Genomic DNA, 23,576 nt, shown 5'->3' on the forward strand with positions numbered 1-23,576 from the left:
CATTGAGGGACCCCGACTGGCCCCCGAAGACTCAGAGAAAAGTGGTTCGAGTGTCACACCAGGATTTGGGAGAGCATGCTTCTAGCCCTCAGTGAGGCATTCAATGCACACAGTGACTCTTGGCCTCTCTCTGCCTGACCTGACCTCCCAGGATTGGCTCTGAGGATTCAAGAAGGGACGCCGGAGGAGAGCCACGGATGTTACTCTGTGCATTTTTGAGGAAAGGCGGGATGTAAAGATGAAACGAAATCTATTTTAACCTAATATGTTGCTTCCCTAAATCAAGACACAAAAGGAGGGACAGATCAGGCTGGGGGAAATGTGAATTTGCACCCTTTTTCTGGAGGGTGACGTAATTCAAATGGAATACTCACCTGTTCAGCTCGGCTCCTGCGTCGTTGCTTGGAAAAGTTACTTTTTTTTGGATTCTCTGTCCTAGAATTCCAAGCCAGCCCCCCACAATAAAAGCCCTATTCTTTTCTTAAAGAAGGTGCTTTCCACAGACAGATGGGAAACCTGATTTAAAAAAAAAATTGGGACATTCCCGTGGATCCTGGGTCTCACAGGACAAAACTCACCTGCGTGTTTGGTTCATCCTGGCACGCTTTACCTGCACGCTGCCTGGGTTTTGACCTGTTTTAATCTGCACCAGTGGAAAAATGATCTTTAAACAGAACCAGGCGCCAGGTAACGTAGGGATATTTTCAGGATCCTGTTTATTGTTGACAGAAAGGGGAGGGAGAGGAAAAAGGGGAGCAGGGAGGACCCCCCCACCTCAACCATGTGTTCTTTTTGCCATTGGTTACCCGGGAGAAAAACAAGAGAAATCCACTACCGATCTAGAATCCAAGACCGGCTGTTCTACAGCCACTGTGAAAAGGTGGCTGTAGAAATTTTGTCTCTCCCAATCAAGATCTCTCTCAAATCAGACTATATTCATAGGAAGGAGGAGGGTTTGGGCCAGAATATTGTCTTCGGCTCAGGATCGCTTCTTTCTCCATCATCATCTTTCACAGATCCCTGGCAGTGATCTGGGATGATCCCGGTCCTAGACAATGAAATGCATTTTCAACTGGAGAGAGGAATGCTTTTCTTCTTCTTCCCAATCAGTGTTTTTGGGAATTTTTTTTGTTTTTTTAGGGATGGGAACAACAACAAAGCAGAAAGACCCAGCAGACTCTTTGTCCGTGTGTTGCTAACAGCCATTAAACTTCTCAACGGTTGGCCGCTGCAGATATCCCGGCACAGGTTGTTTTTAAAAATCCAAGACGAAGCCGACGACACATCAAAAAAAAAACACACTTTACACTGGAGAAATCGGGAAATCTGAGCTAGGCAGAAAGAAGATTAGAGAGAAAGCAAAGGTTATATTCTGGAGGCAACAAAAAAATATTGAAATGGAGATGGTCCTACGTTGGGCACAGGGTGAGAAAGCAAGATTGCTAGAGAAAAGACAATAAGGTTGGGAAAGATTGAAGGCAGCAGGAAAAGAGGAAGACCCAACGTGAGATGGGCTGACTCCCTCAAGGAAGCCACAGGCTTGAGTTTGAAAGACCTGAGCAGGGCTGTTGAGGACAGGACTTCCTGGAGAGAGCTCATTCATGGGGATGGCCTAGGTTGGAGGCAACCTGATAGCACATCACAACAATAACAACATTCCCATTGAGCTTTGGATCTCATGGCTGGACTTTGGGGCCCGTCACGCACTCTCTTTCACCCTGGCCTACCTCACAGGGCTGTTGCTGCTGTGAGGATAAAGCCAGAAGGAGGAAAACCATATACAGTACGTGGCTTTGAGACTATTGGAGAAAAGTCGGGGGAGGGAGGCACTGAATAAATAATACAAAAATAAAAGGAGAGAGCTACGTCGTCAGTGTGACTCAAAAGATTTTGACAATTATGCCTTTTTTTTTAAAAAAACAAAACTCTAGGCTGGTACTGCCATCTCTAGAAACTGCTCTGCAGGATTTTTGGGAGAGAAAGCGCTTTGACATCACCAAAAACCTGGTCAAATACCAGGAAATGTCAGGACCTGAACCCACAACCTCTGAGCTACACTTCCCTTCCTTCCTCTCCCTACTCCCTTTTCTTTTACTTGAAAAAAAGGGGGGGTTTATTATTATTATTATTAATTTGTGGGAAGACTTCTATGACATGTCATATTTTTTCCTGCAACCTGTTTGAGCTTATGGGTGGGTTCGAACCTGTTTATTTATTCATTCATTCATTTATTGTATTTATACCCCGCCTATCTAGTCATTTCGACCACTCTAGGCGGCTTACAACATATGAGTAATCCGGTGAGAAAGGTCAGATTACTCATCAACATGTTTGAACTTGTTTAGGGGTTCAAACATAGGTTGCAGAGAAAATGTGAAAGGTCATAAAAACCCTGTTGTTGTTGTTGTTGTTGTTGTTGTTGTTGTTGTTGTTGTTGTTGTTGTTGTTGTTGTTGTTGTTGTTGTTGTTGTTGTTGTTGTTGTTGTTGTTGTTGTTGTTGTTGTTGTTGTTGTTGTTGTTGTTGTTGTTGTTGTTGTTGTTGTTGTTGTTGTTGTTGTTGTTGTTGTTGTTGTTGTTGTTGTTGTTGTTGTTGTTGTTGTTGTTGTTGTTGTTGTTGTTGTTGTTGTTGTTGTTGTTGTTGTAAAACACCAGGCACAGTCAATCAAAACTATAAAAACATTGACTGGTATTATATAACAGATAGAAGTTTTAACCAAAAACTTAAGTATCTGTTAAATATCAGTGTACAGTGGATCCTCGACTTACAGACGGCTCGACTTACAGACTTTTTGAGTTACAGACTTCTCTGGACGCAAAATTTAGATTCGACTTGCAGCCAGAGAATCGACTTACAGACCAGAAAAAAACCAAAATGGAACAAAAATAGAATAAAAACTGCCACTTATGAGATTAATCGGTTTTCAATGCATTGTAAGTCAATGGAGATTCGACCTACAGACTTTCCGACTTGCAGCCACTGTTCCAATACGGATTAATTCCTTAAGTAGAGGGTCCACTGTAGTATGTACAATGTTCCTAATATTGCTGTTTTTTGTAGCTCTGAGGGTGTGATTTCTGAGATCTGCAACTGCTTATAGTACTGTGTGAAATTTCTTAATATTGTTTCCCAAAGCCCCAATGACTACAGGAACCACTGAAGTGTGTTTCATCCACAAGCGAGAGGTTTCGATTACCAGGTCTCTGTAAGTACTTTGAAAAAACTAGCAAATTCTTTATTTTCAACTCTGGCATCCCCTGGAATTGCCGTGTCAATGATCCAGACGTTTCCTCGTTCTATTACTACTGTGTCTGGTGTGCTATGTTCAAGGTGTCTGTCCGTTTGAATCCGGAAATCCCACAAGATCTTGATTTCCTCATTTTTCTAACACCTTCTCTACTTGATGTTCCCACAGGGTTTCGGAGGCCGGCAAGCTAAATTTTTTGCACAATGACCAATACACAATTGCATTATTATTATTATCCTCATTATTATCAATCACCTGGTGAGCTGGGTTTTCAGAGGCTGGCTTCTTCTTCCGCTTCGAGACCGTCCTCTTCTGGTTCTGCTTTTGGGGCCAGCTGGGCGACGGGGGCGCTTCCCAAAATGCCCCGGCGGAGAACATAAGGGCAGGAGGGCCCGGAAGGGATGTCAGCAAATCCTGCAGGGGGGAAGAGTCTGTGAATCTGAATGAGCTGCATAGATTTCCTCCAAGGTCTTTTTCCTTGGGGGAAAACATTTCCTAGGCATGCTTTTTGAAAAGGATTCTAGAACCCTGATTCTTAACTTGGAAGTCCCCGCAATCACGCGGCCAATATGTCCGAGTCCCAGCACTCCAAAGGGTCTACAGAATACCCTCTCCTGCTCACTCCCATTTCACTTGTTCAAAAACATCCCTGTGTATTTGGGAGAGAAGTGGTCAGTTCTTCTTTAAAAGTAAGAAGAATTTGGCCTCCTTTGTCCTGCTGGTAACATGGGTGTGATATTGTGCAGCAATACAGTGGTGCCTCGCTAGACGATGATCATCCGTTCCACTGAAATCGCTGTTTAGCGAAATCATTGTGCAGCGAAAAGCATTTCCCCGTTGGAATGCATTAAAACCTGTTTAATGTGTTCCAATGCGGAAGAATCATCGTTGTCTAGCGAAGATCTGCCATAGGAAAGCCGCTTTGCGAACCACCGATCAGCTGTTTAAATTGCTGTCTTGCGAAGCTTAGGTCCCGAAAACACCTGTTTTGAAAAGCACGGAGCAAGCTGTCAAAATCGTCGTCTAGCGAAAATCGGTTTGCGAAGCAGGGACCAAACATTGTCCAGCAAAATTCCTCCATAGGAATCAATGTTTTGCGAATCACTATAGCGATTGCAAAAAGACAATGTCTAGCAAAAAAACCTGTCATGCGGGGTAACTGTCTAGTGAGGCACCACTGTAAATAGCACATGTTCCCCAGTTAGTTCTATATTCACCGCCAGTTGGAAGGATAGATCCCAGAGATTGGGGCGGGGGGCTTCAGATGGTTGCTCCTAGAACTCAGAAACTCTCCCTCCAAAAAAAAAAAAAAATCAATTAAAAATAAAAGTAACTGAAAAAGCCCCATTATGAACATAAGAAATCTCACTGGTAAAAGAAAAGGAAGATTTGGTTCTAAACGGAGCAAGAAAAGCTGCTGCGACAATCGTATCTATATTTGCAAAGTCTTCAAGGACATCCAGAAATGGGAAAGGTTATTCCTGTAGACTACAGCCCCTAGCATCCTCCAGCCACCACAGCAGGGGATTCTGGAAGTTGTAGTCCAAAAAGCACCTGTTCCAAGTTCAAGTCCTGACCTGTTGGGTCACCTGTTTTCTCCGCCTACCTTTCATGACCACTTCAGGAAGCCCGTAAGGCTCGTATTGGGTGTCATCAAAGGCCACTGAGACCCTCTCCCGGCGCCGATGCTGGACGCCTGCCTCGGGTCCCTCCGTCTGGGTCTGGACATCACGTTGGCTCTCCTGGATAAGGAGTGCCACCTTCTGGGAAGCTTGGAGAACTGCAAGACACAGAAGACATTAGTAAGAAGGTCGCAAGAGATCACATCAAAAGGGACGTGCAAATGTTTATTATCGACTCTATTTATTTAAAGCCATTTCCCTTAGTAACACAGATCGGAAGGTGGTTTGCAAAGGGAAATGCCTTTAAATAAATCGAAAAGTTGAAAAATCAAAACTTGGTGCAAAGCCAAGGAGCTAATTAAGAGGAACAGCAAAAAGGACCTGCAAATTTTACCTCTGTCACAAACTTAAGCTGCTACGGCTCAGGCTTAGCTTTCCCTGCCTTCGAGTCGGTGGAAAACATGGGCCTGCCTTGCAGGGCTGTCGTAAAGGCTGCTTAAGAAACCCCCTCAAGCTGGCACTTTCAAACACTTGAAATGCAAAACGCTCTTTTTTATTACGCCTATATGCAACAAAATGTTGCAGTACAGAGCGGTGGTTCAGAATTCCAGGTGCTCCACGCCGTTCTTCACGCATGCGCACAAAGGCACGTGCACACGCACAGAGATTTCTGGGTGCCCCCAACAGTCCATGGCCACTCCATAGCCCCTGAGCATGTTCAATTTTCTTTGGGTTATTTTAAAGCCTGCATTTTTAACTACACAATAAATGTCACCCACAACTTGAACAACTAAACTACAGGTTGTTTTTTTTTTTTAATTAGAAAGAAACATGGATAGATGCTGCCCTGGACTCTGTTCCACAAACGGCAACTCTGTGCCCACCAAAGGCACAGACCTTTTCCCTTTGGAAGGAAGGGAGTGGCCTTCTCTTTCACCTCCACCTCAATGAGGACTAGGCTCATGAACCCCAATGTCTTAGAGAACGGGACCTCTTCTCTGTTCGCATCCCACTTATCTGATTATTTTATGAATCATCTTACCATTGGCAGCCATGGCTTCTCCGTGGAGCGTTGAAGATATGGAGCAGGAATCAAGGTCCCCCTTTTCCACAATCATTGCTTCCCAGTGTATCAGTTCATGCCGAAGGGCCTGGTTTTCTCGAAGGAGTTGGGCCAGAAAAGTCTCCAGCTACAGACAAAGAATTAGAGCAGAGGGCAAGTAACTTATTCCACAAATACAGGCCTATTCAACTAACCAGTAAAAGCAAATCATCTTTCAGAGCTTATCAGACCACTAGATGGTCTATATAGATACATGCGAGACTTCTAAAGAGATGTTAAACACTCTGGACAGATCAGGGGTGAAAAATGCTTTTGGTTCTCAGGCAACCAGTAATTCTATTTATTTACTTATTTATTTTATTTTATTCTATTTATACCCCGCCTATCTGGTCATTGCGACCACTCATTAATCGTAACAAACGTAGAAAAATTTTTACAAACACACACGGGAGAAGCATGCCTCCTAGTATACTTGTCCCCCAGCTGATTAAGTGGTTATTGGAAAAATCTAGTGTTTTTTTTTAAGTTACTTTTTCCATCTTTAGCTAGGACTTTTACACAGCCACCGATTTTGAAATTAATTCCTGGCCCAATCCATTGAGCTAATGACCCAGCCCTCTAATGGGAACCGAGTGGCGGTCTGACTTGGCAATAAAAGGGAACCCGAAGATGAGGAGACATTCTGGGAATTAAAAGTGGACATAAATATGTATTTACTGCATGCCTTCCTCCTCTAAGAAAAAAAAAAGAAGAAAAACTTCAGTTTATTCCGTGCCATACATCTTTACCATCGCAAGGCTTGGAAATGCTTTCTTGAAAGAGTTCTTAAAATAAAAATAAAAAAAAATTCCCAATATCCCAGGCAAAAAGGCTTACTTCTGCCTGCTCATGACCGTCTTTCTGCGCGCGTGCGGCCAGGCCATTGCGCGCCATGCCGGCTTTGTCGCCTCGGGCGAGCGTGGCCTCGCCATCCCCGGCTAACCCGGGGGCAGTTTTGGCGCCGACGCAACGCAGTTCTTCCTCCTTCTCCTCCAACAACGCCCGCAGGCTTTGCGCCTCCCCGTGGGCCGCGTCCAGGGCGGTTTTGGTGTCCTCCAGCTCTCGCCGCAGGCTGTCCACGAGCCGTTCCTTCTCCTCGGCGTCGGCCACCAACTCCTCCACGTGGCGGCTTTGGGCCTCTAAGGCTTGAGACAGCCGTTCCGTCTGGAGCCCTAACGTGGCCTGCAAGCTTTGGAGTTTCTGCTGAGCCAGGCCGGCTTGGGCTTCCGCTTCGGCTTTGCCGGCGGCTAGAGTCCGGATGGTCTCACGCCAGCCCTCCGTGGCCTCCCCAGGTTCATCAGGTTTTCCTTCTGCATGAGCTTCATCTTGGGTCCGGTTTAGCTCCTCAGCTTTCGCTAGACAAGGCGCCTCTGCCTTGGCCCGCCCTGCAGGGGTGTTAGGCGTTCCCATTTCTGGTTCAGCCTCTTCTGGACCTTCTTGCTCCGTTTGAGCCTCCAGCACCTCCTCCCCTCCGGACCCGAGCGCTCCTCTCTTTCCTGTGACTTCTCTCCCCTCCAAAGCCTGCGGTTTCTTCCCAGTCTGGTGGCGCGAAGCCTCTTTTCTCCTCTGCCACGATGCCACTCTCAGCCCCAACAGGGGCGTCTGCCTCTCTTGAACCCAGGCCCGGGTCCTCTGCTGTTGCCAACAGCTCTCCAGGAGGGTTTTGCGCTGGCTCTCCGAGGCCTCCAGGCGCCGGCGGAGGGCCAGCACTTCCACCCTGAGGGCCTGCAGTTCCTCCAGGCTTCGCTCGGTAGTCGGGCCTTTGGGGCTCTGAAAGGCCAAGCCTGAGGAAAGAGAGAGGAGAAAGGCTGAGGGAATCACCGGGCATCTTTTGGAGCAGAAGCCGTGGGTCACCCCACACCGACGGCCAGAGGAGTCAAGCAGTAGGGTAATGGCCCCCAACCTTGGGCCTCCAGATGTTCTTGAACTACAACTCCCAGAAGCCTTCACCACCACCTCTGCTGGCCAAGATCTCTGGGAGTTGAAGTCCAAGAACATCTGGAGGCCCAAGGTTGGGGACCACTGCGTGGGGGACTCGTGGGCTCCTGCCGGCTCCCCCTTGAAGCCCCTGCTTTGGCCGCCGGATTAGATGGGCCTTCAGCCTGGCTGCACAGCCCTCCCATCAGCCTTCCGATCATTGATTTTTTTCATACATTCTGCTAATTTTTAAAAAAATGATGTTATGATTATATCGTAATGATTTATTTTATTTTTGCAATGGCTGGAAAGCTTGGGAATAAGGAAACACACGTTAAGTAACAAAACAACACCATTCTGCAGTCGAGAATGACACTGCATGCCACAAAACAAGTTTCTAGCCCTCATCGGTTTATGGGCATGAGTTTAAACGTCGTGCGTCTATGGGAGCCGTGGAATCGTGAGAGTTGCTAATTTTGGTGGGGTAAGGTTTCTGTGGTTGTGCAAAGCCTCTCAACCTTTTCCCCTCCCAAACTCCTCACTCCTGTTCCTCTGTCTTCAAATATCCGCGGTGTGCCAACCTTGGAAACCTCATAATCTGTCTTTCCACCCTTGATCCTATCAGAACTACAGCTCCCATAATTCCCCATACTGACTGGAGGAGTCTGGGAGATGTAGGCAGAGGGCCGTGTCATTCAGGCAGGCCTTCCACAATTAACAGCTTTCTCACTGTAGGATTTTAATAGGATGGGCTTGTTTTCTTCTTTTTCTCTTATCATCAGTATTTTAATTGAGAGATTTTAAAGTGTCTGATTTCCCTCCCTTTCCCCACTCCTCTGTCCATGTATTTTTTAAAAAAATAATTAAACAGAAACCGAATTATTATTGTTATTGTTTTTTCCTCCTCTTTATGATTAAACATTTTAATTTAAAAATACAACAAATCTTAACAACAATAAAAAGCAATCAGATTTTGGAATTGAACATAAAATCATCATCAGGTGCCACTAAGTTAATTCTAACTTATGCCAACGCTTTCCAGGGTTTTCAAAAAGTAGTCTATCATTTCCTTCTTCCGGGTGTGTCTGGGACTGTGCAGCTTGCCCAAGGCCACCCAGGCTGGCTTTATTTGCCTGAGGCCTGGTGGGGGAATCGAACTCCCAACCTCTGGCTCCACAGGCAGATACTTCAACTACTCAGCCATCCACCCAGCTATTGGGTGCCATCAATTTGATTCTGACTTATGTTGACTCTTTTCCAGGGTTTTCCAGGGAGAGAATACTCAGAAGTGCTTTACCCTTCCCTCCCTCTAGGGGGAGCCCTGGGATTGTGCAGCTTGCCCAAGGCTACCCAGGCTGGCTCTTTTCCACAGTGGAGGAATCGAACTCTGAGCTCTCCAGCCAGTCGCATAAAAACAGGGAACCGAGGATGATGCTAGCTAGGGAATTTGGCTCGATTTTGCTGTGGAATCACAAAGGGAAACAGACAGGAACCCATCTCACCTTTCTGTCTGGTGGCAGAGCCTCGTTTTTCGGCCAGTTGTTCCAAGCGGGAGGAGCTGACACTCCGCCGGGTGCTGCCAGAGGACATCCTCTCTGTCCCCGCAAGGCCCTGATCCAGAAATTGGGACAAGAATACAAAATAGGTTCAGCCTCTGGGACCGCTCCTTTGAAGTTTGGAGTAAAAGACGGAGCACATTCACTATCTCTCCCGCTCCCCGTGCTAAACAGGAAGTCATCTGCTTCTGGACCGACCCACTGCTGGAAGGGACCCTCTGGATCACCAAGACCAGCCCCTTGTCAAGGAGGCCCAGTGGGGGATTTGAACTCAGAACATCTGATCGGTAACCAGACACCTATAAACAACTGAGCTGTCGAGCAGGCTTCAAGGGAAAAATGGTTGACCACATCCTGGGGTAGAATATTGGGGAATCTTACCTTCTCTTGCTCCCTGCTTCGGCGTAAACGCCCCACATCCTCCGACAGCCGCCTTCCTTGGCCATCCTGAGTCCTGGCCGGCTAGAGGACAAAGCATCAAATTATAGGGGGGGGGGGGGGAAGGACATTAAATGCCAGCTCTAAATCTTGAAATGCTTTAATTTGAACAACCGGCAGTCAATGCTATCCTTTGCCCCGTCTTGGAGAGTTGATATTACTCTAAATAAGGAAGGGATAAGAGGTAAGCAGAAGGGCATTTAGCTTAGCATGCCAAAGCGGGGGGGGGGCTGCCCCACCTTAGACAGAGCCACAACTAGACACGTTGATGGCTTCCCTGCTCTATTCGTTAAACTACTGCAGAGTTTTGGAATTTCTGGTTCAATTCCTCTAGCGGTGCAGGCAAGAACAGAGCAGAATAGCTTCAAGGTCCCCAGATTAGTCCACCCCCCATTTCTCCCCCTCTCTTTCTCATTAACTGGCACTTAGAATCTCAACAACTCACTCTTGAGACATTAGGAAGAGAAAGAACATTACTTACAGATAACAGATCAAACAGCAAAGGCACAAACGTGACTGCTTTTCAGCAACAGACTTCAACGTAAGCTTGCGTTGACATGAGAGTAGCAAACAGAGAGAGAAGATGGAGGGAGGGGAACAAACGTGTGGGTCTGAGTGTCCAGCAGCCATATTTTCCCCCCACATTGAGGCTGCTGGGGATACAGGAAATCGAAAGCGAAGTGTTCAAATGCTGGGATCAAGGTCATTTCTATTGTTGTGTTCCTAGTTAGGAGGTACAGACAGCCAAGAAATCTGATGGGGGGAAGCAACTTATTTGCAGTGTGATGGGGGAAAATCACTCTACAGAGACCACAGATCGACAGAAAGAACAACAAAAAAAGGTTCTTGTTAAACTTAGGTGAAATTCTCACTAGAAGACAAAACGAGGGTGTCCTATTTCAGGCATATCTTGAGCAGATGAGACGCCACCGGAAAAAAGACAATAACTCTGGCAAAAACGGAAGGCAGTAGGAAAAGAGGAAGGCCAAAGGTAAGAGGGACCAAACCCATCAAGGAAGCCACAGCTTTTAGCTCGCTGTAAATGATCAGGGATGGGGCACATGCGTCCTCCAGATCAGTGGCCCCCAACTTTGGGTCTCCAGATGTTCTTGGACTTCAACTCCGAGAAATCCGCTTTGCAGCCGGGGGGGAGGAAGAGCTTGTAAAATTGCACTCTTGCTGATGAGCCCACAGCAAAGCGCTCATCAGATCATTAAAAGGATCTGGCACGGAAATGGACAACAGGGGGGCGGCGAGTGGAAATCATTTGGCTTCCACCCTCAATGGGGCTTCCTGTGAGTAAATAAGGGAGGTGATAAATGGAGCTAACAACCCTGTCTGTTGCCCAGCTGTCGTAAAGATGTCAGACAGTGCAAGAGAAATGGGACTTGCTTTGTCATCAGGATTGGACATCCTGTGCTCCAAGATCTGTTAACAGCGCCTTTCCTTTGCTTTCTCCTTTCCGCTCAGTGGTCCCACGGAGGTGGCTGCAAAGTGCAATTTTAGGATGTATTTGCAGACGTATAGTTTCCAAATCCCATCATGTGCTCGCTCTCTTCTGTTCAGCACTGGCTAGGCCTGATCAAGAGCACGGAGTTCCAGTTCTGGACATCGCACTTCGAGAAGGATGCTGACAAAACTGGAGCGAGTTCAGAGGAAGGCGATGAGGATGATCACGGGGACTGGAGGAAAGACTGAAAGATCCGGGCATGTTTAGCCTCGAGAAAGGAAGACGGAGGGGAGACAGGATAGCGTTTTTCAAATACAGTGGTGCCTTGCTAGACGATGATAATCTGTTCCACTGAAATCGCTGTTTAGTGAAATCATTGTCTAGCGAAAAGCATTTCCCCATTGGAATGCATTGAAACCTGTTTTAATGCGTTCCAATGGGGAAGAATCGTTGTTGTCTAGCGAAGATCGGCCATAGGAAAGCCGCTTTGCGAACCGCTGATCAGCTGTTTAAATCACTGTCTTGCGAAGCTTAGGTCCCAAAAAGACCCGTTTTGCAAGCGCGGAGGGAGCTGTCAAAATCGTCGTCTAGCGAAAATCGGTTTGCGAAGCAGGGACCAAACGTTGTCCAGCGAAATTCCCCCATAGGAATCACTGTTTTGCGAATTGCTGTAGCGATCGCAAAAAGTCAATGTCTAGTGAAAAAACTGTCATGCGAGGTAACTGTCTAGCGAGGCACCACTGTATTTGAAAGGAGGGGCAGGATCTGTTCTTGATCCTTCCAGAAGGCAGGACAATATAATGCGCTCAAGCGACAGGAAGCTAGATTGAGGCTGAAAATCAGGGGGGGAAAACAACTCTCAACTGTTAGAGCAGTACGACAATGGAATTCGTGACTTTGCGAGGTGGTGAGCCCTCCAAGGCTGGAGGCGCTGAAGAGAAAACTGGACAACCCTCTTTCAGATCTGCTTTGACGTGGATTTCTGCATTGGACTCGGTGGCTTTATATTAGCGCCCTTTCAGCTCCATTATTCTATGAGTCTATATCCCAATGACGAACACGTGCAGTCACAGGCATGCCACCCATTTGCATGCAAGCTCCATACAACAGGGCGATGAAGACTCCTGTTGCACCTGATAGGCTGACACCTTTTACGTGGCATGGCCTCTCATGAGCCCACAACCCACGAAAGCTGGCATCAAATAACGTACAACCATCCGTGGCAGCACATAGCTACGAATCTTGCCCTACCTTAGGGGCTCCTGCTAAAGAAATGTAGGCCAAATAAAACTGATTAGACTTTAGAGTCCCACAGGTCTCTTTGCTATTTTGGCTGCAACAATAAACTGAGGTCCTTCTCCTCACTTCTGGACATTTTGTTTTTCCTTCTAGACCAGCATTGGAGCCCCCGTGTCTTTTCATCAAACCAGGAAAAAATATAATCTGAGTAATTAGTGAGCTGAAAAAATTCCCTTATAAGAAAAACTTACCCAACTTTTCAGAACTATTTAACTGGGAAGGAATGGAGGATAATAGGTAGAGAAACTGCCAACGGCAGATAAAACTTTGACTTCTCTGTGTCTGTGCAGCCTAAATCTCCATTTAGCTATTGTTTATCCCGGGCTCTCTTCTCCGAATTATATAACTGAAGTATTAATTTCCTACTTCACAGGATTGTTTGGGGAGATGTACAAGCTCGTTAACATCTGGGCATTCCTTTCCCCCCCACCCTTTGCAGTTAAACAATCCAGAGACAAATCTAGCAAGACTTCTCAGACATGATTAAAGAAGGCCTTTGACACGGTTTAAGGTCTTTAACGGAATGGATATCACACCAAATACAAAAGAACTAACGATCATCTCAAGGACCGTGTCTCCCTTTATGAGCCTGCCCACCCCCCGGCACTAAAGTCATCAGGAGAGGCCTTTCTCTTCGTCCTGCCACCTGGCTGCTCCCAGACTGTGGAACTCCCTGCCACTGGAGGCCCCAGGCTGGCCCCCTTTCCTTGCAATTTTTGTCTCTCAGTTGCAAGACCTAGAGTTTTGGGTCCGACAGGGCTCCGTAGAGGCCTCTGATGCCCGACCCGTGCAAGGCGGCGAACCGTGAGCCGGGCATTCGAATGGTTTTTCCTGACCCACTCACCTCTGCCAGGTCGGCCCGGCCACGTTGCTTCTTCCACTGAGCCAGCTCCAGGCGGGACACCTCCACGTGGCCCTGTAAACGCCACCGCTCCTGCGCCTTCTCCTGGAGTCGGCTCTCCGCCTGAGCAAGGGCCAGTCTCGACTCTGAACGGCAGGAGAAGAGATCCCATCAGCCCTAGCCAGCACCGCCAGGGCTGAAGGAGGATGGGAGATGTAGTCCGGCGACATTCAGAGGGACTCGCGCTTCCCGATCCCTGTTCTTAAAGATTACATTTTCTAGGCCAGGGTGAGCCCTTAGGACATAAGAAAGGGGGAAAGGGGGTCTCAAAGGAAGAGAGACTGAAAAGCACTGAAGAGTCTCGTTCTGGAGTGATTAAACTGCAGCACTGCCATCAAGCCTCTGCTCACGGCTTGCGTTTGATCCCGACAGGGCTCAGTTAGCCAGCTCAAGGGCGACTCAACCTCCCATCCTTCTGAGGTTGATAAAATGAGTACCCACCCTGCTGGGAGTGAGGGTGGAGCAAAGTGTTCCTTGATTAATTGTGTTGTAAACTGCTGGGGGGGGGGGAAGAACTATAATACTCTATGGAGCAGTACAGTGGTGCCTCGCTTAACAGGCGCCCCATTTAACGATGAATCCGCATAGCAACTATTTTTTGCGATCGCATTGTGATGTTTTTAATGGGAAAATATCGCTTTGCGATGATCAGTAAGCTGTTTCGCTTACTGATTTTCGCATAGTGATGATTTCCCAACAGCTGATCGGCGGTTCCAAAATGGCCACTGGGTGAAAAAAGGGGCCACCCGCTGTGTTTTCGCCCGGATTCCTCACTTACCGGGCAGCGAAAATGGCGGCTGTATGGAGGATTTTCTCTTAAAGGTGAGTTTTTTGCCCATAGGAACGCATTAAAAGGGTTTTAATGCAATCCTATGAGCTTTTTTTTCCGCATAGCGACAAATCCATATAGCGACGATTTTTGCTGCACAGATTATCGTCGCTATGCGGGGCACCACTGTATATAGGTTGAAACAAGAAGAGGGCATTGGAGAGAACATAAGAAAGGTGATAGAGGAGGGCATTTTTTTGGCTCTGGCCCACTCGCTGCTTGCATCCAGCCCATAATACATTGCCTCCAGGGGAGATCAGCTTCTCAACAGAAAAAAAAAATTGCCCCATCTTTGTCCTAGGGCTCACAGAGAGCCCCTCTCTTGACCTGCGCAATAGCCATCATCTTTCATAAAACCAGCAGATTCTCTTTCTTTGTCAACATGCCAGTCGCATCTTTTTTTAAAAGACTGGCACACTTAGGGAGAGAGTGGTCGTACCTGCGGTCAGGATTAGCTGCCACCCCGCCCCAGCCCATGGCCTCTGAATTTCCAAACTACGATGCCTACATGGCCCGTATTCTCTGTCTTCCAGGTTCTCAGATCCTAAGCATACAAACGGGGTTCACAAGAAGAATGTTAAGGACCTCTGTATTCGTAAAAACAGAAAAGCAAGTTTCTAGTTCTTATGGGGTAAAGAGGAGTTTGGAACAACAATAACTAAAGAGAAACCACAGAATCCATAAATAGGCTACTGTGGATTATGGACATTCCCCAGGGGAATTTTCTTCCACACTTCGCAAGACTTGGGACGGAGGGACTGGCAAGCAATTTAAGAATGTCTTAATGTTTTCCAGCCACCGTCTAATGACAGCGTCAGGAGAAGAAACTTATACAAACAAAAACAACTGCCAGCATGACTCAGTACAAGGAAACCAGCAATGGCAGAGCAGAAAAAAAAAACACTTTATAGGCGACTCAAGCTAGTAAGTCAAGTTGCATAGTTTAAAGTTTCCAGTACCTTGGTTATCAGCCTTCAGCTCCTCTCCTGTCGAGGCCAACTCTGATGCCCCCGACAGGGCTCCGTCACCCTTTCCCGTGGGATCGGGGCTCTCTCGAGGGCTGCTTGGAAAAGCAGCTTCTTCCGACAGCATGTCCTTCGTGCAGGGTTCTCCAACTGGAGGGCTGCTGCACTCCGTCTTCTGGAAGGAGAATCAAGATGATGGGAACTTCAAGGTGCAGAAACGGCTTTTCAAACCTTAGCCCAATTAAGCAATTAGCAGGCCGAGCAGGTGTTTCGTATACTCACAGCTGTTCCAGCTGCAGGGATTCTGCCGTTATCCGTTTTAGTGTCAACTGCACCTGCAGGACAGAGGGAGACTAGATCTGATTCATTCCTATCAGTTTAATCTACCCCACGGTGACGGTTATGTTCTTATTTACCTTTCAACCAGAACCAACTTACAGCAACCTTAAATGGGCTTTCAAGGTAATTGAGAAATTTAAGGAGTGGTTTTACCAGCTCTACCCCATAGCGGAGCAGAGATTCGAACCCAGGACTCTGTTCACTTTCTCTATTCACTACCCCACACTGGGCATGGTGGTTATTATAGCAGCCATAAAAACCCATAAAATCAGTCTGGTGCAGACCACAAGCCCTGCTAATGGTGACAGTAGCTCCTCGTTCTGTTAAAGCTGCATTTTCTCCTTCTTAAGGACTAGAAATGTGAAAACTGTAAGCAAAAGGGATGGTTGTAGCCAACTGGCAGACAACCAGGAATGAGAGCGGCAACATTTTGATCAAGAGAAATCCACTGTTGTGTTTTACCTAATTCTGTGCGCACTGGTGTACGTATATCTCAAGAATGCTTCTGGCCAATTTTTTCCTACGTTTATACGTATTGATATCGCAAGTTCTGCGATTTCGCAATGCGCTGTGATTTAATAAGGTTGGCTTTTAGCGGCAACTTATTTTACTCCATGAACTGGGAAGTTTCTAACATGGATTATTTGTAAAGGCCAGAATCTGACTGCCAATTCACCGTTTGTATAAAAGAAAACATATTCGATTTCGGTGGCAAACCGCTGCTCACGGTTGAAGGGCTGGTTACACTCCTACCTGCGCACACAATTGGGGGACACAGTCAAGAACACACCCAGCACCTTGTCAGAGAGGATCTGCACCCCTGTATTCATTTACGAAGTTTACAAACACTTGCATCTTGTCTCACCCCTCTCTGAAAATTGGTTGCACCATGGCTTAAGTTTTTAGACTATGTTTTTGCTATTTACCATATTTTTCTGTGTATAAGACACCCCCATGTCTAAGACGCCCCTTCACTTTTCTAATCCAAATTTAAGTAATCTAAGTGGGGCTTAGCAAGTGTGGGGGGGAAGGGATCAAAGCGCTGCAGGATCGCTTTGATCCCTGCTTTCCCCTCCGCTTGTTTTTGTTCTCTCCTCAGCCTACTTACGTGTATAAGAAGACCCTCAATTTTTAGTCTAAAGATTTTAGACAGAAGTACACTGGTGCCTCGCTAGATGAATATAATCCGTTCCACTGAAATCGCTGTTTAGTGAAATCATCATCTAGCGAAAAGCATTTCCCCATTGGAATGCCTTGAAACCTGTATAATGCGTTCCAATGGGGAAGAATCATCTTTGTCTAGCGAAGATTGGCCATAGGAAAGACGCTTTGCGAGCCGCTGATCAGCTGTGTAAATAGCTGTCTTGCAAAGCTTAGATCCCGAAAACACCCGTTTTGCGAGCGCGGAGGGAGCTGTCAAAATCGTTGTCTAGCGAAAACCGGTTTGCGAAGCAGGGACCAAACACTGTCCAGCGAAATTCCCCCATAGGAATCACTGTTTTGCGAATCGCTATAGCAATCGCAAAAAGTCAATGTCTAGCGAAAAACTGTCATGCAGGGTAACTGTCTAGTGAGGCGCCACTGTATAGTCTTATACACGGAAAAATACGGTATGTTGTATACTTCTGTGCAGTTTGTTTTGACGGTCGGTAAATTGCTCAGATGTTGCTCCAGAACAAACAGGGCAGACTATAAAATCAAAGCACTAAATGAACGAATGAACGAGGTGTCAAGATCTGCTATCAAGATTCGTGGGATTACGCAAGTGCAAATCGGCAATAGGATCCGGGCCTGTCTGTTGTCTTTAAATAGTTTTCTAAAAATCTAATCCCCCAAAATCTGATTTCCCGCCCGATGAAGTCGGAGACACTGCCCCGGACCGTCTTCCTGTGACAGCCAGTGGCTAATCCACCTCCATCTGCCAAAGCTTCTTATCCCCAGGAGCCGGGCGTGGGAAGGGGTGTCGCTTTGGCTCACCCTGGCCTAAGAAAACCCCAGCTGACCGTTTCCTCTTTGGGCGCCTTACCTTCAGCCCACGGCGTGGGAGATCCCCAACGAGGGGACAGGAGAACCAGGTGGGATTGAGACTGAAGTTTTTCCAGCTCTACCTGGCACCTTTTGGAGAGGGAGCAGAGAGAAAGTGACAAAGTCAAGAGTCTGAAGATTTAGGCTGCTCAAATACACCTTCCCATTTTTAAAACGTTTCCCTTGTTACGCACTCAACGAGAGATACGGTGCAGTTGACTGTCCCCACCCACCTGTTACCTCTCAGATGTGAGGGACTACAAGTCCCAGAATCCACCACCTAACAGAGGCAAGGGATTCGGAGAATTTAAGGCCCACACCTCTGGAAGGCACCGGTTTAGGGTAATTGCTAGGAGTCTGGACTCAAAATGCGATGGGATGTGTTTGTAATGCCATCGTCGCTTAGATTAGGCCTACCTTACCAGAGTGGGGGAGATTGTGCAGCTTGCCCAAGGCTACCCAGGCTGGCTCTGCTTCGCAAGAGGCACAGGGTGGGAATTGAACTCCTGACCTCTAACTCCCACTGATATATATATATCAGTGGGAGTTAGAGGTCAGGAGTTCAATTCCCACCCTGTGCCTCCTGGGGGAGAAGAGCCAGCCTGGGTGGCCTTGGGCAAGCTGCACAGTCCCAGGGCTCCCCCTAGAGGAAGGAAACGGTAAAGCACCTCTGACTTTTCTCTATCAACCACCAAAAGGAATAAATGAATAGGCGGGTAACAAAGACTCCTCTCTTGACCCCTGGAAATTCGACTCGCTCCTTCTGACTTCTGCAATTACGCCAAGCCGTGACTCCGCGCCTTTCTGGGGAGCCTTAAAGGCTTCCGACTTTGCTTATTCTTTTCGTGAAGTCATTCCTCACGCGAGGAGCCCCACGACCGCTCCTGAAACCCGCCTTCCGTCGAACGGGTGAATTGAACCCACATCCTTCTTTTCTGTCCTCCAGCCGCAAATCCCATTCCTGGCACTGGCCACGGAGAGGTGTTGATTGGGGGCTCTTTGAACAAAAAGTCCCACCATCCCCATGAACTGCCTGGGGGATTCTGGGACTTGTAGTCCCCCCCAAAAAACCTCAAAATCTGTACACAGCACTTACCGGCGCAGTTCTTCCTCCAGTTCAGCCTGGCGACGCGTGGCTTGAGCGAGCTGGGCCTCCAGGCAGCTCAGCTGGCCGTCTTTGGCTTGCAACTCCTGGGCAAGGCGCTGGCGAGCCCGATCCGCCTGCTCGCAAGCCTCCGCCAAGCTCCGGTTCTCCTGAGAGAGCAGGGCCCAGGACGCTTTCTCTTCTTCGTGCTGCAAGGGGGGGGAGGTAAACTCCGTCGTCCAGACGCCCACATGAACAAATGATGCAAATACAGCTAATCCTGCATGATTCTTAATATTTAATGTTTTAAGAATTGTTTTAATATATGATATTTTATATTGTCTTTTAAAATGTTTTTAATGTTTTTAAGTTTTAATATTGTACGCCGCCCAGAAGCCACTGGTAATGGTGCGGCTAAAAAAATATTGTAAATAAAATAAATAAATAATGATTCTGAATTCTTATACAATTCCATTTCTCCTTTTTTTTGTGGGGGGGAGGAAATAAAAGCACAACACAAGGTAGGTTTCCTGATTTTTCCTTATTATCCGGAGGCCGAGAAGTTTGCTTTGGAATAGGAGATCCTTAAAATGCCACATGTTTGGCCAACAGGGCTTTGATCTGGATTGCAAATCTCCGGCCCTTTCTCTCTCCGCTCCAGGGCGCCCACCGTAAAGATGGCCTACCTGGAAGGCCTGGCGTAAGCTTGCCGGACTTAAGAGCTCTGTCTATGAAACATCTGGAAGCTGCAATAGGTGAAGGGGGCTGCCAGAATCCTGTTGCCAGTCTGTTAGCTTTAATGGCAAATTCCGGCTCCATAATAAGATGCTGGTAAAGTTCCTGGGCACACCCCACAATCTGACAGTAAGACGTATGCAATTTCCCTTACATAAATGTAAATCAACAGGATCCAGGCCACTATATTTTATTAGAATCGAGGCTCTGTTGTCTACAAACACAACCTTGTGATATTTCACCTCACTCCCAGATATAGGTTACTTCTTCGTCACAACTTGCCAGAGTAATTAAAAAGGAAATGCTAGAATGAGTCCGCCCATCTTTGTACAGTTCAGTGGTTTAAGTCTCTGGCTGTGGAGCCAGAGGTTAGGAGTTCGATTCCAACCCCCGGGCCTCCTCGAGAAGGGCTGGACTAGATGATCCAAAGGGTCCCTTCCAGCTCTGCCATTCTAAGATCATTATCATCATCATCCTTTTAGGAAAAGAGACAGAAGGAAAGCAGGCATTTCCAAAAAGCTGGTCGAATTAGGGAGGGCCTCTCCTCATCGGTGGTCCACTGGGTCTTGTTTTCCTACTTCCGCCCTCCTGTCCCTTCTTCCTTTGAGGTGGTTATCTTATTTTTAAAGATGGTAATCTGGATGGAAAGGTCAGGGACTTTTAAAAAGAATGCTACGAAAGCCAGCCCGAGAATTTTTTTTTCCAACGGTACAGCTGGAAATTATATGGATTTATAGATATTTATAACGTTTGGGTGACAAGGTCAATAGCACCCCATTTAAGGCCTTGGTGTCGACAAGGGTGGAAAGGGTCAATTCCTACACCTACCCATCCCGCTGGCTTCTGACTCTGTTAAGAGTCATAAGTTGTTCAAGAAGGCTCCTGAGTCATGATGCTAGCGCTCCACTCCGTCTTTGTTTCAGGTGGTCCTGCTCAGCTCCAGGAAAGCCCTGGGGCAGGAAACCAGCCCTTCGCCTTGCCAGAAGTTACATACTCCTGCCCTAAAGCCACTTCTTAGAAAAGCAATACTACCACCTCAAGTTTTCTCCTCCTCCAACATTGCTTGGTCTGAGATTTGCCTCTTTGGTTGGAGAAGCACAGCAGTCCCTGGTCGTTTCAAGCCGGAGACTTGGCAACCTTACCTAGGCTATAAATAAATAAAATAGCGTCCTACTTTGCAAGGATTACGGAGGCAGCATTCACAAAATGGGACTGATCTTGTATATTGTAATTATACGTTTATTTTAATTTATCACACAGGCGTTTTGAGTTACAAACCCATTCCATTATAAAGTCCGTCTCTTTGGTTTACAAACTCACAAGAAATTGGGCTGATGGCTTTTCTCTAGCCGGCTACGATGTCCATAGCCTTATTTTTTTACCCCTTCTGTATTGGGGTGTGTGTGTGTTGTGTTGTGTGTGTGTGTGCCAGTTACAATCATGCTGGCTTACCTTACAAGATTCGTTGTAAAGTTCGATTCTGATGAAGTTCCACAAGCGCTTTCTCTAAGGAAGGGCAGCTGTTTTTATTATTTGGAATCCGAACCCCGAAGTCCTGAGACGTGCCTGGTGGGAGTTATGAAACACACATACCCCAGCCCTGGACAATGCCCCCTTTCTTTCCCCCCACCTCTTACCTTCTGTCGTTGCTTGTGCATCACAGCTTCCAGCGTGTCCAGCTGGACCTGTTTCTGCTGGCGCTCCTTTTGCACCCGCTCCAAACGCTGCTCCACCTCGGCAATGGCCCGTAAGGCTGGGGGTGGCAAACCCACCTTCCATTCCTCCCCTGGCCAGCTCATGTTGGTCAAGGGCGCCCGGCCGGGCCTCCGACTGTCCGGGGTTTATTCCTAAATGCCTTTCCCGTCACCTTCCTCCGCCCCGCCGCGTTCAGCCTCCAGGAACAGATTGTCAGGATTAAAAAAAAAGGCAGCCAGGGCTTATACGGTGTCAGTGCAGAAACCGCCCGGGATCCTTCCGGGGCACAGAAGCAGCCGATGGGAGCAGCCGGGGGGGGGGGAGCAAGCCCACGGGCACCTAAAGGTGTCTTTCCACAGGACGGATGGCCTGTCCCTCTCAAGTCCTAAAAAGACGATAGATCTCCAGGAAGGAGCCTCTCTGTCCAGAAGCTCTAGGGAAAAGAATTCAAATTATCCCCGAATCCAGAATTCGAATCCAGAGCCTGTATCTTCTCTCCCCCCCCCAAGGCTCTGCCTTCACACCTTCTCTCCCCATTGACTGTAGTCTGGCTTGCATTTCCAACACAGCTTAAAAACTAGGAGAAAAATGGTTCTACTATGAACTTCCAGGAACAAAAGCTTCGGCTATAATCCACTGGCTTGTCTTTAAGGGGCTGGTGGACCTTTTTCTTTTGACTCTCAATACGGCTCCTCTTCTAGAATCTTTTCCCCTTCGCTTATACCTCCAGTTTAGAGGATCTGTCTCCCCTTTTTCTGTAGGAGAGCATGGCTCAGATGGAAAGAGCAGTTGCCAACCTTCCAGGCTACAGGAATTCGCATACAAAACCCAAGGAGTCCGGATCCAGAACCAGAAGGCCACCACAATTACACATGGCCCTAAGTGCCACCAAGCCCCGCCCCCCAGCTTCAAGCCCCGCCCTTGAGCTCCAAAGCCCCGCCCTTAGCCCCCGAGGGTGGAGCTTCAAACCAAGATGGCCCCAGGTCTCCAAAAATCCCGTACTCTCCACAATTTGAATCTGGGGCTCAGCCAATTTCTCACCTTCTTTGCATCTGCTTTCTAACAAGGCTTGCAGCTCCAGCGTTTGGAGACCTTTCAGGCTGGAAAAAATAATAATTAATAAGCAACAGACGCTTTTCGGCATTTCCTTCACCCAGGTGCACCAACATGCGGTGGCCTAGGTTTCCTCATCCCTTGCCCACCGCTCTTCATTCCCTACCCGTCATGATCCTCAGCTTGAACCTACATCAGCGGAAAGACACTTTCTTTCTTTGCAAAATGCCTGCCGCGTTCTCCGTTCTTCCAAGCGTGCAGCTTGCGTGGGCCAATTCTGACCTCAAACGTCCATCCTCGTCATCCCTTCTCATTCCTCTCTTGTGCGGACGATAGCCATCATTTTTAGTGTGGCATTTGTTTCTTTTTTAAAAAAAATATTTCTAGACCTACTCTTTTTTGGCTTTTAAATATGGTCTTTTACTGATGTGGGTAAAGAACGCTTTGGGTTCTTTTAAAGAAGAAAAGCAGGGTTAAAAATATAACAAACAAATAATTGTGGCTATTTTTATTTTTCTTGGAATGGCGGTTGCGGTTCCCGGATGTTGTCCAGAACTTGGCTCGTACTTTCTCCATCTAGTCCACCTCACAGGGACGTTGTACGGATAAAATGGGAAAATGCAATCACAAAACGATGTTTAGATGGGGGAATTTCACTTGATGTTGATCGGTTCCCTGCTTCGGGAACTGATTTTTCGCTTTATGACGATCGTCAAACAGCTGATCGTCGGGTTTCAAAATGGCCGCCGGCTATAGAAAATGGTTCCCCACTGTGTTAGGGATGGATTCCTCACATTACAGGCACCAGAAAATGGCTGCCGTATGGAGGATCTTCGCTGGACAAGCAAGTATTTCGCCCACTGGAACGCATTGAACGGTTTTCAATGGGTTTTTTATTTCGCTTGACGATGATTTCGCTCTACAGCGATTTCGCTGGAACGAATTAACATCATCAAGCGAGGCACCACTGTATAGTCGTACTCAGGAAGCAGAAAGTTCAATCTCAGGATTAAAAAGGAAGCAAAGAGGAGGGACGGAACTTCTTCCACTGAAGACTTCGGAAGCCGGACATTTAAAGACCACACAGCAAATACAAAGCAGCCCACCTCACTTTGTACCCCAGTCACAAAAACACCGCACACACAGTGTCGCTAAACACAAAATTTACTTTATTTGTAGGGTGACCAGAGTGGGGGGGGGGGGGGCGGGGAACACAACGGGGAAGCACCAAAAACTGCAGCATGTCTAGCATATAACGAACAGAAAAAGGCTACTCCAAAACACTGCAGCTACTGGCTCAGGGGTGTGTGTCTGTGGGGGG

The 23,576-nt window shown here is 47.3% G+C and overlaps 2 protein-coding genes across 6 annotated transcripts; both read right to left on the reverse strand.

Moving 5' to 3' along the window:
* Positions 1-699: 699 nt before the first annotated feature.
* LOC110083335 (uncharacterized) lies at positions 700-16,482 on the reverse strand. 5 transcript variants are annotated; one of them, XM_072983885.2, is made up of 9 exons: positions 15,319-16,482; positions 13,474-13,616; positions 9,827-9,904; positions 9,389-9,497; positions 6,807-7,753; positions 5,910-6,057; positions 4,852-5,025; positions 3,501-3,659; positions 700-1,331 (listed from the first exon to the last, which is right to left on the reverse strand). In XM_072983885.2, the coding sequence occupies exons 1-8, from the start codon at positions 15,449-15,451 to the stop codon at positions 3,517-3,519; spliced, it is 1,875 nt and encodes a 624-aa protein (XP_072839986.2). In that variant the 5' UTR covers positions 15,452-16,482; the 3' UTR covers positions 700-1,331; positions 3,501-3,516. The 5 variants fall into 5 exon arrangements, with proteins under 5 accessions (XP_072839986.2, XP_078238073.1, XP_078238072.1 ...); XM_078381947.1 differs by having other exon boundaries at positions 700-1,048; positions 9,824-9,904; XM_078381946.1 differs by having other exon boundaries at positions 700-1,326; positions 9,824-9,904.
* A 1,154-nt stretch (positions 16,483-17,636) lies between these two features.
* LOC140702846 (centromere protein F) lies at positions 17,637-21,444 on the reverse strand. The gene is made up of 3 exons (XM_072984343.2): positions 21,145-21,444; positions 18,785-18,981; positions 17,637-17,778 (listed from the first exon to the last, which is right to left on the reverse strand). Exons 1-3 carry the CDS (start codon positions 21,304-21,306, stop codon positions 17,637-17,639), a joined length of 501 nt encoding a protein of 166 aa, XP_072840444.2. The 5' UTR covers positions 21,307-21,444.
* Positions 21,445-23,576: the final 2,132 nt, after the last annotated feature.

Source organism: Pogona vitticeps, chromosome 15 (genome assembly GCF_051106095.1).
Source record: "Pogona vitticeps strain Pit_001003342236 chromosome 15, PviZW2.1, whole genome shotgun sequence".
Taxonomy (NCBI): Eukaryota; Metazoa; Chordata; class Lepidosauria; order Squamata; family Agamidae; genus Pogona; species Pogona vitticeps.

What these genes read in the sequence shown, in the direction of transcription:
- LOC110083335 (XM_078381947.1), bottom strand. Translation starts at nt 15,451, where the DNA reads ATGCTGTCGGAAGAAGCTGCTTTTCCAAGCAGCCCTCGAGAGAGCCCC. An exon ending in GAAGCAGGGAGCAAGAGAAG is followed by an intron (nt 9,498 to 9,823) that starts GTAAGATTCCCC and finishes TTTCTGGATCAG; the next exon opens with GGCCTTGCGGGGACAGAGAG. An exon ending in TCCTGAAGTGGTCATGAAAG is followed by an intron (nt 3,660 to 4,851) that starts GTAGGCGGAGAA and finishes TCCCCCCTGCAG; the next exon opens with GATTTGCTGACATCCCTTCC.
- LOC140702846 (XM_072984343.2), bottom strand. Translation starts at nt 21,306, where the DNA reads ATGAGCTGGCCAGGGGAGGAATGGAAGGTGGGTTTGCCACCCCCAGCC. An exon ending in TGCACAAGCAACGACAGAAG is followed by an intron (nt 18,982 to 21,144) that starts GTAAGAGGTGGG and finishes CCCCCCTTGCAG; the next exon opens with CACGAAGAAGAGAAAGCGTC. An exon ending in CTGGAGGAAGAACTGCGCCG is followed by an intron (nt 17,779 to 18,784) that starts GTAAGTGCTGTG and finishes CCTCTCCAAAAG; the next exon opens with GTGCCAGGTAGAGCTGGAAA.